Raw genomic sequence first — 14,213 nt, forward strand, 5'->3', positions numbered from 1 at the left:
TTCTATTATTTTTCCTTTTGAAATTATTTTTTGTCTGTTCTTGTGTGTGGATAAATTAATAAAACAAACAAACAACTGATTCTGATTAGCTTCTTGCCTTGTATGTTAATTAGAAAATTTATAAATAAGGTTGTAAGAAAAGCTGGGCCAGAACCCTTGTGGCCCACATGTAATTTGGCTGAACATGTATTGTTACTGTACTTATACTTACTGTATTGCTATTTTTACTTAATTTTTGGTTTTCGTAAATTGTACTTCAAGAAACAATCCTGTCTTCAAGAATATGCAGACAAGGGAATCAAAAGCGTACTACGACCACCTAGAGCTTCCGTCAGGGTCCCTAATTGAATTTTTTATGCGGACGCACAGCATCCATTGGGGTATACCTACACCCATTAACACAGAGTTTTTCCGCAGATCTCGGAACAATCAATTTTGTACTTACGAGTTTCACAAAATTGCCCAGGGCAGCAAGAAGGACATGAACATGTGTAAGCTGTACAGGAACCAGCAACCTGGATACAAACACCTCCATTTTGACACGCATTGTTGGTGCAAGCATTTAACACTGAAAGTAAATAACACTTCATCAATCAATCAATCAGTTAGTCAGTCAACAGATCAATAAAACATTAAATCAATAAATAAATCAATAAATCAATCAATCAAACAATCAATTAATCAGTCAATCAATCAATCAATCAACTGCCAGATATTTTGTTGCATCATATGTCCAAGACAAGATTCTGCTGAGTGGCACATTCATTTATTCCCTTCTATTTTAGACACTGTCCATATGAAATACAAAAATAACTAGAGATACTATGTTCAATAGAACATGAACCTAGTCATTTTTCAAAATTTGACCTCAAGATGACCCCTGTGATTTTGACCTCAAGCTGTGAACACTCCCATGTTTGGTGGAAGTCTGTCTAATGCTATTGGTTACTCCACTAATGATAATATATTTGTAATCCACTCTATAAATGAATTATACCCAAATAAACATAAGCGGTTGTATTGCGCTTTTACTGATTACAAAAAAGCGTTTGACCTGGTTGAACGATCTTCTCTATTTATTTATTCTGTCTTTCTACTGCATGCACTTTCAGTACTTGTGTACTGTTTTTCAAAGTGGTACAGTTTCATAAAATACAAAAGTTAAAAGAAAAGTAATTAAAAAACAAACATATATATAAATAGATATCATAATAAAAGTGATTAAGAATTAAAAGAGTTTTTAAAAAATATAATAGACATGTTCATGAAATTTGTTGTTGTTTTGTGTGGAAGTTCATTCCACAACTTTGTTGAACGATACAAAAAAGTTCTCTTGCCTTGACAGTTATTCCATTGTGGAAAAAAAATGTTAGTATGAGATTGACTACGTGTACTATGGAGTAAACTAATATCATGTGGTACAAATGGTAAAGTCATTAATGTCATTTCAAATTTGTATGCTAACATGAAGTCATTTGTCAAACAGAATGGTGTGATATTCAAATTTTTTCCATGTAATGTTGGAGTGCACCAAGGAGAAAATGAATCCCCACTTTTGCTTGCTATTTATCTTAATGACTTCAAATTTTTTGTTAGTCATTATTATAAAGGTTTGAATCCACTTGGCTAATGAATTTTATAATGTCTTAAGTGATGATGATGTAGAAGTGTTCCTCAGACAATATGTTTTATTGTATGCAGATGATACAATTATTATGTCCAAAAGTCACTCAGAACTCCAGAAAGCATTAAGCGCTGTATATGATTACTTCGACATATGAAAGCTCACAGTCAATACGAGTAAAACAAAAATTATAATTTTTTCCAGAGGTAGGGATCGAAATACTACTATTTTTATGTTTGGAGATGAACAAATTGAAATTATACATAATTATGTCTATTTAGGTACAACATTTAAATTTAATGGAAAATTTAACAAGCCATTGATAAGCAAGTATTAGGCAAAAAGAGTTAACCAGCTTTTTTTGCCTATATTAGTATATGGTTGTGAAGTCTGGGGATTCCAAAAACTACCTGTAGATCAGATCGAGGATTTTTTTTGGAAAATTCGTAAGCATGTACCTCAAACTTAACAAGTCCACTGCTAATTGCATGGTTCTAGGCGAAGTGGGCAGGCGAAATATCGAATTAATAACAGAGAAATTTCTGGGAGCCTGTTATTGATGGTAAACAAAGCAAACTGTCAAACATTATGTTCAGATTGTTAAAAAAATTACACGACCAGGGTTTATATCTGTTAAAATGGACTAGTAAATAAAAACACTTCTAACAAATGTGGCTTGCCTAAAATGTGGAATGACTATGATAATTTCAATAAAAAGTGGATAGCAAATACTGTAGTATTAATCTCCAATTGAGTGATATCTCAAAACAGGAATGGCTGCAAGAAGTTAACGCAAATAGAATGTGTGAAAATTATAGATACTTTAAGTCTGATCTCGTATTTGAACAATCATTACTAACATTATCAGATGAAGAAAAAACTGATCTTTGTAGGTTTAGATGTGGTAATCATAAGCTCCCAATTAATAGAAGATATTGTGATGTCACGCTACTAATTGTACTGTCTGTAATCGAAATGATACCGGAGATGAATTCCATTATTTATTCCTTTGCGCTACACTAACTAAGGAGCGTGAACAATATACTGTATTAAAAAATATTATTACACTAGATCTAATCAAAATAAAATGCACCAATTATTCAATACCTGATCATATGACCACCTAGAGCTTTGGTCAGGGTCCCTAATTGAATTTACTACGCGAACCGCGCTGCAACCAATGGGGCGTACTTACGCCTATTAACACCAAAAGTTTATCTGCAGATCTCGAGAAAAATTATTTTATACTTACAAGTTTCACAAAATTGCCCAGTGTAGCAATTAGGACAGAAACATGTGTAAGCTGTACAGGAACCAGAAACCTGAACACAAGCAGCTCCATTCTGACATGCATGGTTGCCACAAGCATTTAACAATGAAATTAAATATCAGTTCATCAATCAATCAATCAATCAAATCAATCAGTCAGTCAGTCAACTGTTACAAAATGCATCATATGTCCAGAGTAAGATTCTGCTCAATAGCGCATTCAGAACATTCGACAGAACAACTTACAGTGCATTCATTAGATGATCATAATAAGAATACAGATCGTATAGTTAATGGCTCAAAGAACAAACATTTTATACTTACAAGTTTCACAAAATTGCCCAGTGTAGCAATTAGGACAGAAACATGTGTAAGCTGTACAGGAACCAGAAACCTGAACACAAGCAGCTCCATTCTGACATGCATGGTTGTTGCATGCATTTAACACTGAAATTAAATACCACTTCATCAATCAATCAATCAATAGCCCCTTTCAGACAGAAAATACCGCAATAATACTCTAATCACGCCGTCGTTATTGCCAGCGCAGACCTTTCACACAGCTAGTTAAATCCGGTAATAATACCGTATCCTGTCTGAAAGGGTTCTCGCGGAAAGGAGTATTTGATGTCTTTGGCGCTTGTGCTTGTTAACAAAGAGGGTGCAATTTTTTGTTTACTCCATTAATCCAATATGGCCCGAGATGAAGTCATAAAACTGCTGCTTTGCAAATTTTTTTAATGCTTGCTATGCTTGCAATACATATAAATTGAGAAACAGAAGGTTTCTAATGCGTTTCGTTCAAGTGAAGAAAGAATTTAGGAAGCGTTTAAGGCAAGGCCGCTCGAATTTCGAGCGGCTAGGTGCAGACGATTTTCACGTCTAAAGAACCGTCAGCTAGTGATTTCATCGGCTTTGTTAGCTGTCATCGAGTTGGGCAAAACTCGTTACGGTATGAAGTCATAAAACTGCTGCTTTGCAAATTTTTTTAATGCTTGCAATACATATAAATTGAGAAACAGAAGGTTTCTAATGCGTTTCGTTCAAGTGTAGAAAGAATTTAGGAAGCGTTTAAGGCAAGGCCGCTCGAATTTCGAGCGGCTAGGTGCAGACAATTTTCACGTCTAAAGAACCGTCAGCTAGTGATTTCATCGGCTTTGTTAGCTGTCATCGAGTTGGGCAAAACTCGTTACGGTATTAATGCGGTATTAAGACTAGGCCTAGGTCCTGAGGAGGTCTAACAGAAGCCGGCGTTTAGGCGTATTTACCCTTTCACATAGAACACCGGCATTCGAGAAATACGGTATTAATACCGTTTTGCAGGTCTGTCTGAAAGGGGTAAATCATTCAGTCAATTAGTCAGTCAATCAATCAATCAGTCAGTCAGTCAGTCAACTGCTGCAAATGTTATTGCATCATATGTCCAGAATAAGATTCTGCTTAATGGCGCATTCAGAATATTCAACAGAACAACTTACAGTGCATTCATTAGATGATCATGATAGGAATACAGATCGCATAAGTTAATGACTCAAACTATAAACATGTGTAACTTACAAGTTTCACAAAATGTCCCAGTGTAGCAAGAAGGACAGGTACATGTGTAAGCTATACAGGAACCAGAAACCTGAACACAACCAGCTCCATTCTGACACACATGGTTGTTGCAAGCATTTAACACTGAAATTAAATATCACTTAATCAATCAATCAATCAAATCAATCAGTCAGTCAGTCAGTCAGTCAGTCAGTCAACTGTTACAAATGTTATTGCATCATATGTCCAGAGTAAGATTCTGCTCAATGGCGCATTCAGAACATTCAACAGAACGACTTACAGTGCATTCATTAGATGATCATAATAGGAATACAGATCGTATAGTTAATGGCTCAAACTATAAACATGTGTAACTTACAAGTTTCACAAAATTGCCCAGTGGAGCAAGAAGGACAGGAACATGTGTAAGCTGTACAGGAACCAGAAACCTGGACACAAGCAGCTCCATTCTGACACGCATGGTTGCTGCAAGCATTTAACACTGAAATTTAATATAACTTCATCAATCAATCAATCAATCAAACATTCAGTCAATCAGTCAGTCAGTCAGTCAACTGCTACAAATGTTATTGCATCATATGTCCAGAATAAGATTCTGCTTAATGGCGCATTCAGAATATTCGACAAAACAACTTACAGTGCATTCATTAGATGATCATAATAGGAATACAGATCGTATAGTTAATGGCTCAAACTATAAACATGTGTAACTTACAAGTTTCACAAAATTGCCCAGTGTAGCAAGAAGGACAGGTACATGTGTAAGCTGTACAAGAACCAGAAACCTGGACACAAGCAGCTCCATTCTGACACGCATGGTTGTTGCAAGCATTTAACACTGAAATTAAATATCACTTCATCAATCAATCAATCAATCAATCAATCAAACATTCAGTCAATCAGTCAGTCAGTCAGTCAACTGCTGCAAATGTTATTGCATCATATGTCCAGAATAAGATTCTGCTTAATGGCGCATTCAAAATATTCGACAAAACAACTTATAGACTGGAATACAGATCATTTCGGTCGCGCTTCGTTTCGGTTGCGCCTCGTTTCGGTCGCGCTTCATTTCGGTTGCAGTTTGTATTCAACAAATATATGGAGCGCCAATGGAGTTGCGAAAACGCCAAATTTAATATAACTAGGCCTAATTATCATTGTGAGTTCGTCAATCATTTTTTCATACTTTTTTAAAATTTATTTTGTTGTCTTTCTACTAAGTAACAACATAGGCTACTTAAAAGCAAATAAATTGAATACTATTATTACTAAACTACATTTCAATTAATATTATGGTATTTATAGGTTATTTTCTAGTTTGTTGCATTCCTAGTACCATTTCACTCGTTTATCGGACGGGTTTTTTTTTGTTTTGTTATCGATTCTACGCTTCCTACTACTACATAACAAGTATTTATAAAAATCAAACATTTTATCAGGAAAAACCAGCCAACTCGTTATTTAAATTACTGTAACATTAGTTTATTAACAATTATTTTTATATTAGTGTTAAAGTTTATTATTGTTACTATATTACTGTATCACTTGGTGCTATTTTTATTTTTTTTTACAGAAACAATGCAGATATGTTAAGAAGTTGACCGAGGTTGAGATACGTTTTTTTTATTGTTTGTTGCAATATATATATATATATATATATACTTTATATATAGTGATATAATTTTTATTATTCTGCTTGAATCAAATAAAGATTTATGAAATAAGTATAGTCAATAGATTTGTTTCGCATACGTTTTTTTTTTGTTACGTTTCCATTTACCATATGTTCTGATCATGTTTATAATAATATTATAAAGGAAATATGTGTTTTCATATTTATATTTTCCATATAAAATTACACTGTATCAATAAATTTATAATTACATGCTGTACATTTTAAAAGCCGTTTCATGCTTCTTTCATATTCATAAGCCCGAGAAAATCACTCAACTTGCTAGGCCTATTTCTTTAGTTGTATAACTAGAATTGTGGAAAGAAACATTTCCACAAATTGATTCCCATGGTACTCTTAAGGCGAAGCTGACACAAGTTTTGTGATTTCTTGTTTGTTTTTTTTTTCATTTTCGATAAATTACTACGAAGACAAGTAGGTCCGATGCTAAAATAGATGACTAGCTATTTCTAGGTACAAACATGTGCGCTGGAGCGCAGTTCACCATTTCACGTGTGTTCACGTCACCTACTTCACGAAACCTGTAACTTCGAATCGTCTCTGCGCTGGATGCTAATCATGTTTATAAAATACAAAAATAAATGGATAGTAAAATATATATTTGTTAGGCCTATATGATTTCATGTGTAATGTAAATAAATATGTATAAATTATATATAATATTATATATGTATAAATATATATATGTATGTGTATATAGGCTTATATATAATATATATATATAGTTGTTTCTAGGTATATCATTTATGCTTATATAAAATCATATATAAATATATATATTCATATTTATGAACTGCGCAGGAACATCAAAGAAAACTAAAGATTTCAAGTGAAGAATGATAATGTGTGTGTTAGAAGAATGTTAATGTGTGTATTATTCGTTTATTTCTTTAATTGTGTTTCCCTCAATTCTCTTGGTATGTTTTATCCAAACTCTGGAAGCTGCAAGAAAAATAAATAAATCTATTGTATAGAAACATCGGATTAAATAATGTAACGATTATTGTTTTAACTAAATTATGAAATAGATTTCAGATGGTAACAACATTCAATTCATTCAATTAAAATCAAAGATACATTTTATTGACCATAATTATTAAATTATAGTATGAAAACGCAACAAAAAGAATAGCATGAAGCACATATACTAAACTCCATGAAAGAAAGGAAATATGTTAGTAGAAAGATAGCAAAATGGAAATTAAAAAAAATACTTAGGCCTATGATAAACCGATTGACGAACTAATTATAATTATATAGGGCCTAGGCATATTAAATTTTGCGTTTTCGCAACTCCTTCGGCGCTCCATATATTTGTTCGAAATAAACCGCGACCGAAATGAGGTGCAACCGAAATGAAGCGCGACCGAAACGAAGCGCGACCGAAATGATCGGCTACCATAGACTGTGGGTTGAGGCTCCAAAATCGGCTTAGTTTACGAATTCTGTGACCCACCGATCCGCGCTACTTGGCATTCGCACAAAAATGTCAATACTATTTTATTGAAACATAATATAATTGTCGGCAATCGTAAATTTGGGGAAACTGTAACCAAAAATGAGAATTTATCTTCGAAAAAATAATGTCGCTCACGAAAGCAGTACCCAATCACAGCACACTCACCATTCCTGTTAAGCATTGATGAGACACTATTAGCCAATCACAAACGTTCTTGTAAACTCTGTAACTAATGTAAACAATGTCGTAAGGAAGGTGACAATGTGTAGCAATTTGAACGAAAGTTCTCCGGTTTTAGTGGAATATTTCAATATGATATAAGTATACCAGCCTTTAAATAAAATACATTGGTAATAGTTGTAAGATTTTAGAGGTAGTAAATTGCATTTTCCGTCTTCTGTCGACTGTCATACCGTAGTCTTTTAAGCCAAAGTCGACCGTGCTGTACTGAATGTGTATTGTATTACTTATCTAGGCCTACATATGCATAGTAGGAAGGGCAAGAAGTAATGTTCATCGACTTTGAATGAGACAGGAAATTCCTGTAAATATATAATATATTTTTATTCTATTTGGAATCGCTTTTTTGTTTTTGTTTTTTGTTTTTCTATAATTAAAAAAATGTACATTTTAAAAGAAAACTGAGGCTGAATTACTTCAAAAAATAAGAACACATTGAGGCTGATGTAAAATTTCAAATGTTTTTATTTGCATGCAATGTAAATAAATAACATTAATCAGTATTTCTTGCCATGCCTGTTGATTTTTGTTTAACTGCTTGAAGACCTTGGTAATATGGACTGAATTAATGAATAAAAGTAAAGCAATTGATGATTCCAAAAGGTGAAACAAATAATTTTTTAATATACCTCAGTTCAGCCAGTTGCATCCCATCAGCAATTTCATTATCTCTCTGATCACTCACTGGGTATATACATTTAACTACACAACAGTAAACACAAGGTTGAAAGAAGTTTATGACAAAAATCTGAACTTTTATATGAATATTATTGAAACACTGTAGCACAACATATACCTACACAGAACTGCTTTAAACATAGCTGAATGTAGAGTTCAATCCAATCCACTTATAAACATGTGTTAAATATTACAATTATATAATATTATCAATGTAACCATCCAGCATAAACAATTTAAAAGAAACTAGAAATAATGAAAGTTTTGCTGTATGCATTATCATTTATCAGCAAGTATTGTTCTGTTATTTTCTTCTTTCCATATTGCATTGTAAAGTACAATACAATGCAATTCAAAAAGTCAATGCAATTTTTTATAAAGAAAATAAATGTGTTGTTGATAAATTTTCATACAAGGAAAAACCTTAATAATATCTGGTAATATTTCTCAACACAGTGTATGGTATGACATCATATCAAATAGATAACAACATTCATACAAACAGTATACAGTTCCAATCTTATAGGACTACAGTACTTTCAATTGATTCATGTTTCTATCCATGGCCTATAATATGGCCTGAATTGCCACCAGATCCTATCTTACTAATTTCTCAATGGTGTTTGCTCTATTAAAAGTACTTAATATATTATTGTCTTTTTACAAAAAAAATACATGGGAGAACATGACTTCGACCAGGAAGCACTTCTAATTCTTGACTTCAGCTTTCAGGTGATGCAGAATGAGCATTTGCTTTGGCTGTGGTTCATCAACTTCACGACAACAAGTGCTGTACTGTAAACATGATCTGAGAAATGACACGGCGTAGGCGTCATGATTATTTCAATTCAAATTAGCCTACAGTCTGTCTCTTATACACATCTAGATGTGTATAAGAGACAGGTTTTGATACCTATTATTTAATATATTTTTTGTTATGTTGTGTCTAAGGATTCCTATGTAGACATAGCATACTGTACTATTAATATAATAATTTTGGTATATTCTTTTCATGAAGACATTAAAATCAAATTAAGCCTGAATTACTTAGTCTAAGCACAGTCACTGAAGGGCACATCCCCCACCCCAAAAAACTGAATTGATTCAATTTGTGTAGTAATTGTTCTTGGTAGACAGTAGTAAATAGTTGCTATATAATTGTGGATGGCTACTCTTGATTTGTCTTCATGGTCAGTTGTTTATGCTGGGTCGATTCATTGCCAACATTATTGTCTCAATATGCTTATTAAAATATAACATCATCGTATTTGATTCACAATACTCTGTGGTTATTTTGCTGTCGATAGTACCCCAGTTTGAGGAAAAGGCAGGGCTTCTTGTCTGTGTGTGTGGTGTGATAGAGAGATGCTTAGTGCTTCTCAATTAAGTAAAACATACTATACCATTTTTAACGTTATATGTAACCACACACGTACCTTTAAACAGATTCGGTGCAATTTTGACTACTACTACTTGCACCACCATCCCTGAGATCCCCTTCGTTTTATATGTAGGCTTTTCATCAGCTTCGACGGAAACTTAATAGGCCTTACTGAGGACTCGTATTTGTTGTTTTCCACAGAGTTGCACATCCTTGAATTTCTTTTAAGCTGTTTACGCTTAATGACACAACCATAATCTAGGTTCTTACAACATGTATCAAAAAATATGCCTGAAACCGGCTCAGATTTATCATTTGAAGAACTTCTGGCCAACGCCATACTTGGACAAACGGCATAGAAGGTAGTTTGTGATTGGCTGAGGGCCTTGCAGCTAAGCCAAACTTCATTGTTAGTCGTCTTCTGATTGGCTATAGTTATGTAGCAACTTTTGATATAAATTCTCATTTTTGGTTACAGTTTCCCCAAATTCACGATTGCCGACAATCAAATTATGTTACAATTTAATAGTATTGATATTTTTGTGCAAAAGCCAGGTAGCCCGGATTGGTGGGTCACAGAATTGAACGTTTTCGATCCTCAACCCACGGTCTTTTACAGTGCATTCATTAGATGATCATAATAGGAATACAGATCGCATAAGTTAATGACTCAAACTATAAACATGTGTAACTTACAAATTTCACAAAATTGGCCAGTGTAGCAAGAAGGACAGGTACATGTGTAAGCTGTACAGGAACCAGAAACCTGAACACAAACAGCTCCATTCTGACATGCATGGTTGTCGCAAGCATTTATCACTGAAATTAAATATCAATTCATCAATCAATCAATCAATCAATCAATCATTCAGTCAATCAGTCAATTAGTCAGTCAATCAATCAATCAATCAATCAATCAATCAATCAATCAATCAATCAATCAATCAATCAATCAAATCAATCAGTCAGTCAGTCAGTCAACTGCTACAAATGTTATTGCATCATATGTCCAGAATAAGATTCTGCTTAATGGCGCATTCAGAATATTCGACAGAACAACTTATATTGCATTCATTAGATGATCATAATAGGAATACATATCGCATCAGTTAATGACTCAAACTATAAACATGTGTAACTTACAAATTTCACAAAATTGGCCAGTGTAGCAAGAAGGACAGGTACATGTGTAAGCTGTACAGGAACCAGAAACCTGAACACAAACAGCTCCATTCTGACATGCATGGTTGTCGCAAGCATTTATCACTGAAATTAAATATCAATTCATCAATCAATCAATCAATCAATCAATTATTCAGTCAATCAGTCAATTAGTCAGTCAATCAATCAATCAATCAATCAATCAAATCAATCAGTCAGTCAGTCAGTCAACTGCTACAAATGTTATTGCATCATATGTCCAGAATAAGATTCTGCTTAATGGCGCATTCAGAATATTCGACAGTACAACTTATAGTGCATTCATTAGATGATCATAATAGGAATACATATCGCATCAGTTAATGACTCAAACTATACACAAACATTTGTAACTTACAAGTTTCACAAAATTGCCCAGTGTAGCAAGAAGGACAGGTACATGTGTAAGCTGTACAGGAACCAGAAACCTGAACACAAGCAGCTCCATTCTGACACGCATGGTTGTTGCAAGCATTTAACACTGAAATTAAATATCACTTCATAAATCAATCAATCATTCTGTCAATTAGTCAGTCAGTCAATCAATCAATCAATCAATCAATCAATCAAATCAATCAGTCAGTCAGTCAGTCAACTGCTACAAATGTTATTGCATCATATGTCCAGAATAAGATTCTGCTTAATGGCGCATTCAGAATATTTGACAGAACAACTTACAGTGCATTCATTGGATGATCATAATAGGAATACAGATCTGAAAGTTAACAACTCAAACTATAAATATGTGTAACTTACAAGTTTCACAAAATTGCCCAGTGTAGCAATTAGGACAGGAACATGTGTAAGCTGTACAGGAACCAGAAACCTGGACACAACCAGCTCCATTCTGACACAGATTGTTGTCGCAAGCATTTAACACTGAAATTAAATATCACTTCATCAATCAATCAATCATTCAGTTAATCAGTCAATCAGTCAGTCAGTCAATTAATCAATCAATCAATCAAATCAATGAGTCAGTCAGTCAGTCAGTCAACTGCTACAAATGTTATTGCATCATATGTGCAGAATAAGATTCTGCTCAATGGCGCATTCAGAATAATTGACACAACAACTTGGTGCATTCATTGGATGATCATAATAAAAATACAGATCGTATAAGTTAATGACTCAAACTATAAACATGTGTAACTTACAAGATTCTCATTGGCTTCTTGCCTAATATGATAATTAAAATAGTTTGTAATTCAAGCCTTGATTTAGACCAACATTTAACAGGTAATGCAATATGTTCCAACATCATGAAAAGGGTGTATTCAAGGCTTTGCACCACTGAAGCGACTCCGTCTATGCTTTGCCGGCGAAGATGTTTGGCAATCTTTAACGATTCGGCTAGGCCAAATTATGTAGATCATCTAGAAAAATCTCCAAATCGGATTAATTACCCCTCCTGCGTATAGAGCAATAAGGGAACAGTCGAAAAACAGGAAAACCAATATAAATCCTAGAGAAAACATTCCCACATCCAGCACACTATTAACTGTAGAAACTGTAAGAATGATACTAAATTTACAAAAAGTTAAATGAAATGATGACTTTAAAGATAATGAGGGGATAATTCAGGTTTTTGACATAACGTTTTTGACATATAAACTCACGGTGCAAAGTGTAATATTCAAGTAATCTTTACTGAGATACTCTTTATTGCAATCAAAAAGAAAGATTGGATATTACAATATTTGTCAAAGAATAAACATCCAAAATAGTAGTACATTTTGATAAAGTGAGAATAAAAATGATCCAGTGGTTGAAAGCGTCGTAATTACAGTACTTATAATTTTGTTATCTTTCTGCTTTCAGGCAAGGGGTATTGAACTTTATTACGTAGATGTTATTGGTGAGGTGGGGCAAATGTAAGTAAATGATTAAGTCAATTTTTTTGCAAATATTAAGAAAATGATTAGAGATGGGAGAGGTTTAAAAAGTTAAATGCATGACCATAGGGCAGACCAGTGAGATTACTTCAAACAGCCATACGTTGAATTTTCTCAATTGATTGCTGCTGGTCTCTATAGTGAGCCCTGTGAACCTAAGGTGGAAAAACGTAGTCGACACTGTAAATATCATAAAACAGTTGTATCAAGGCCACCTTTGCGTAACTGTTTAAAAAAATAAATCCTAGTGTTACATTTTAAAAGTATTAATGCCACCTGACCATCCCACTTGATGCCATTCTCGACAATAACCTTTATTGTTTTCCTGTGCAAAACAATAAATATTAGCCATTTATTTGCAGGTAAAGGGGTCAGATATTTCGCTTATAAAGCTGATAAACATTCCTTTTATTTTTTTCTTGTTCACCCACATTTTGTTTTTCATAGACCAAGTACAGATCTCATCACACACACAGGCTGAAATGCACCCTTTTGAATGTTTGAGATTCTCTTGAACACTGTTGTGTCATCCATATACCTAATTGTAGGGAGTTAACAGTCAAATTATTAATAGAAATTATAAAGAGGAGGGATCCAAGCCAGGATTCATAGGGATCCCTTCTTAATGCAAACCATTCAGAAACATGGGTACCAACTCTTACTCTGTGGGTCCTTTGTCAAAGATACGCTGCAATCATTTAATTAGAATGTTGGTTACACTAAGTTATATAAGTTTGGCAATCAAGACATGGTGAAATACTGGGTTGAAAGCATTTTTAAAGTTTTAAAACCAAACCCTAGTTTCATCACTAATGTCAGTAGCAGCAAGCCAGTTTGTGTACTGGTGTCACCCCTTCATAGATGACTTAGGTTTGCAAATTACCACCAAAGATCAAGTAAATTGAAAAAACTAAAAACATAAAATACCAAGCAGTGACAGAAAGTAAGTATTTAATTAACATATCAATAGGGCCTACTGTGCCATAGTGGAGCTAAGCAATATTTAGTCCTTCTTAGCAGATTAAATAGATAAACAGTTTGGCTTTGACTGAATCAGATTGTTAAGTGAAGGTTTCAGTTCTTTGATCCAAATCAAACTTAGATTTGAACTTATTTTTTTAATCTTCAAATATTTAAATACTGTAATAAGCAAGAATTGAATCAATAAATAAACCAGAGCCTTGCAGGCATCAATGTTCCTATGCATGATACATGAC

At 33.7% G+C, this 14,213-nt stretch overlaps 1 protein-coding gene across 1 annotated transcript in view; it reads right to left on the reverse strand.

The window, feature by feature from the left end:
* The window catches only part of LOC117112893 (adhesion G-protein coupled receptor G7-like), a gene marked incomplete at its 3' end in the record, with an annotated part of 49,096 nt that extends 35,801 nt beyond the window's left edge, over nt 1-13,295 (reverse strand). Inside the window, exons 1-6 of the mRNA XM_033256106.1 lie at nt 13,286-13,295; nt 11,858-11,980; nt 11,460-11,582; nt 5,166-5,288; nt 4,809-4,931; nt 446-568 (exon numbers count right to left, since the gene is read on the reverse strand). Of these exons, the coding sequence (XP_033111997.1) occupies nt 446-568; nt 4,809-4,931; nt 5,166-5,288; nt 11,460-11,582; nt 11,858-11,980; nt 13,286-13,295 (625 nt within the window). The remainder of the gene's footprint in view (nt 1-445; nt 569-4,808; nt 4,932-5,165; nt 5,289-11,459; nt 11,583-11,857; nt 11,981-13,285) is intronic.
* Between the last annotated feature and the right edge of the window lie 918 nt (nt 13,296-14,213).

This window comes from Anneissia japonica, unplaced genomic scaffold, assembly GCF_011630105.1.
Source record: "Anneissia japonica isolate Jap-2015-1 unplaced genomic scaffold, ASM1163010v1 scaffold287713_len945575_cov184, whole genome shotgun sequence".
Classification (NCBI taxonomy): Eukaryota; Metazoa; Echinodermata; class Crinoidea; order Comatulida; family Comatulidae; genus Anneissia; species Anneissia japonica.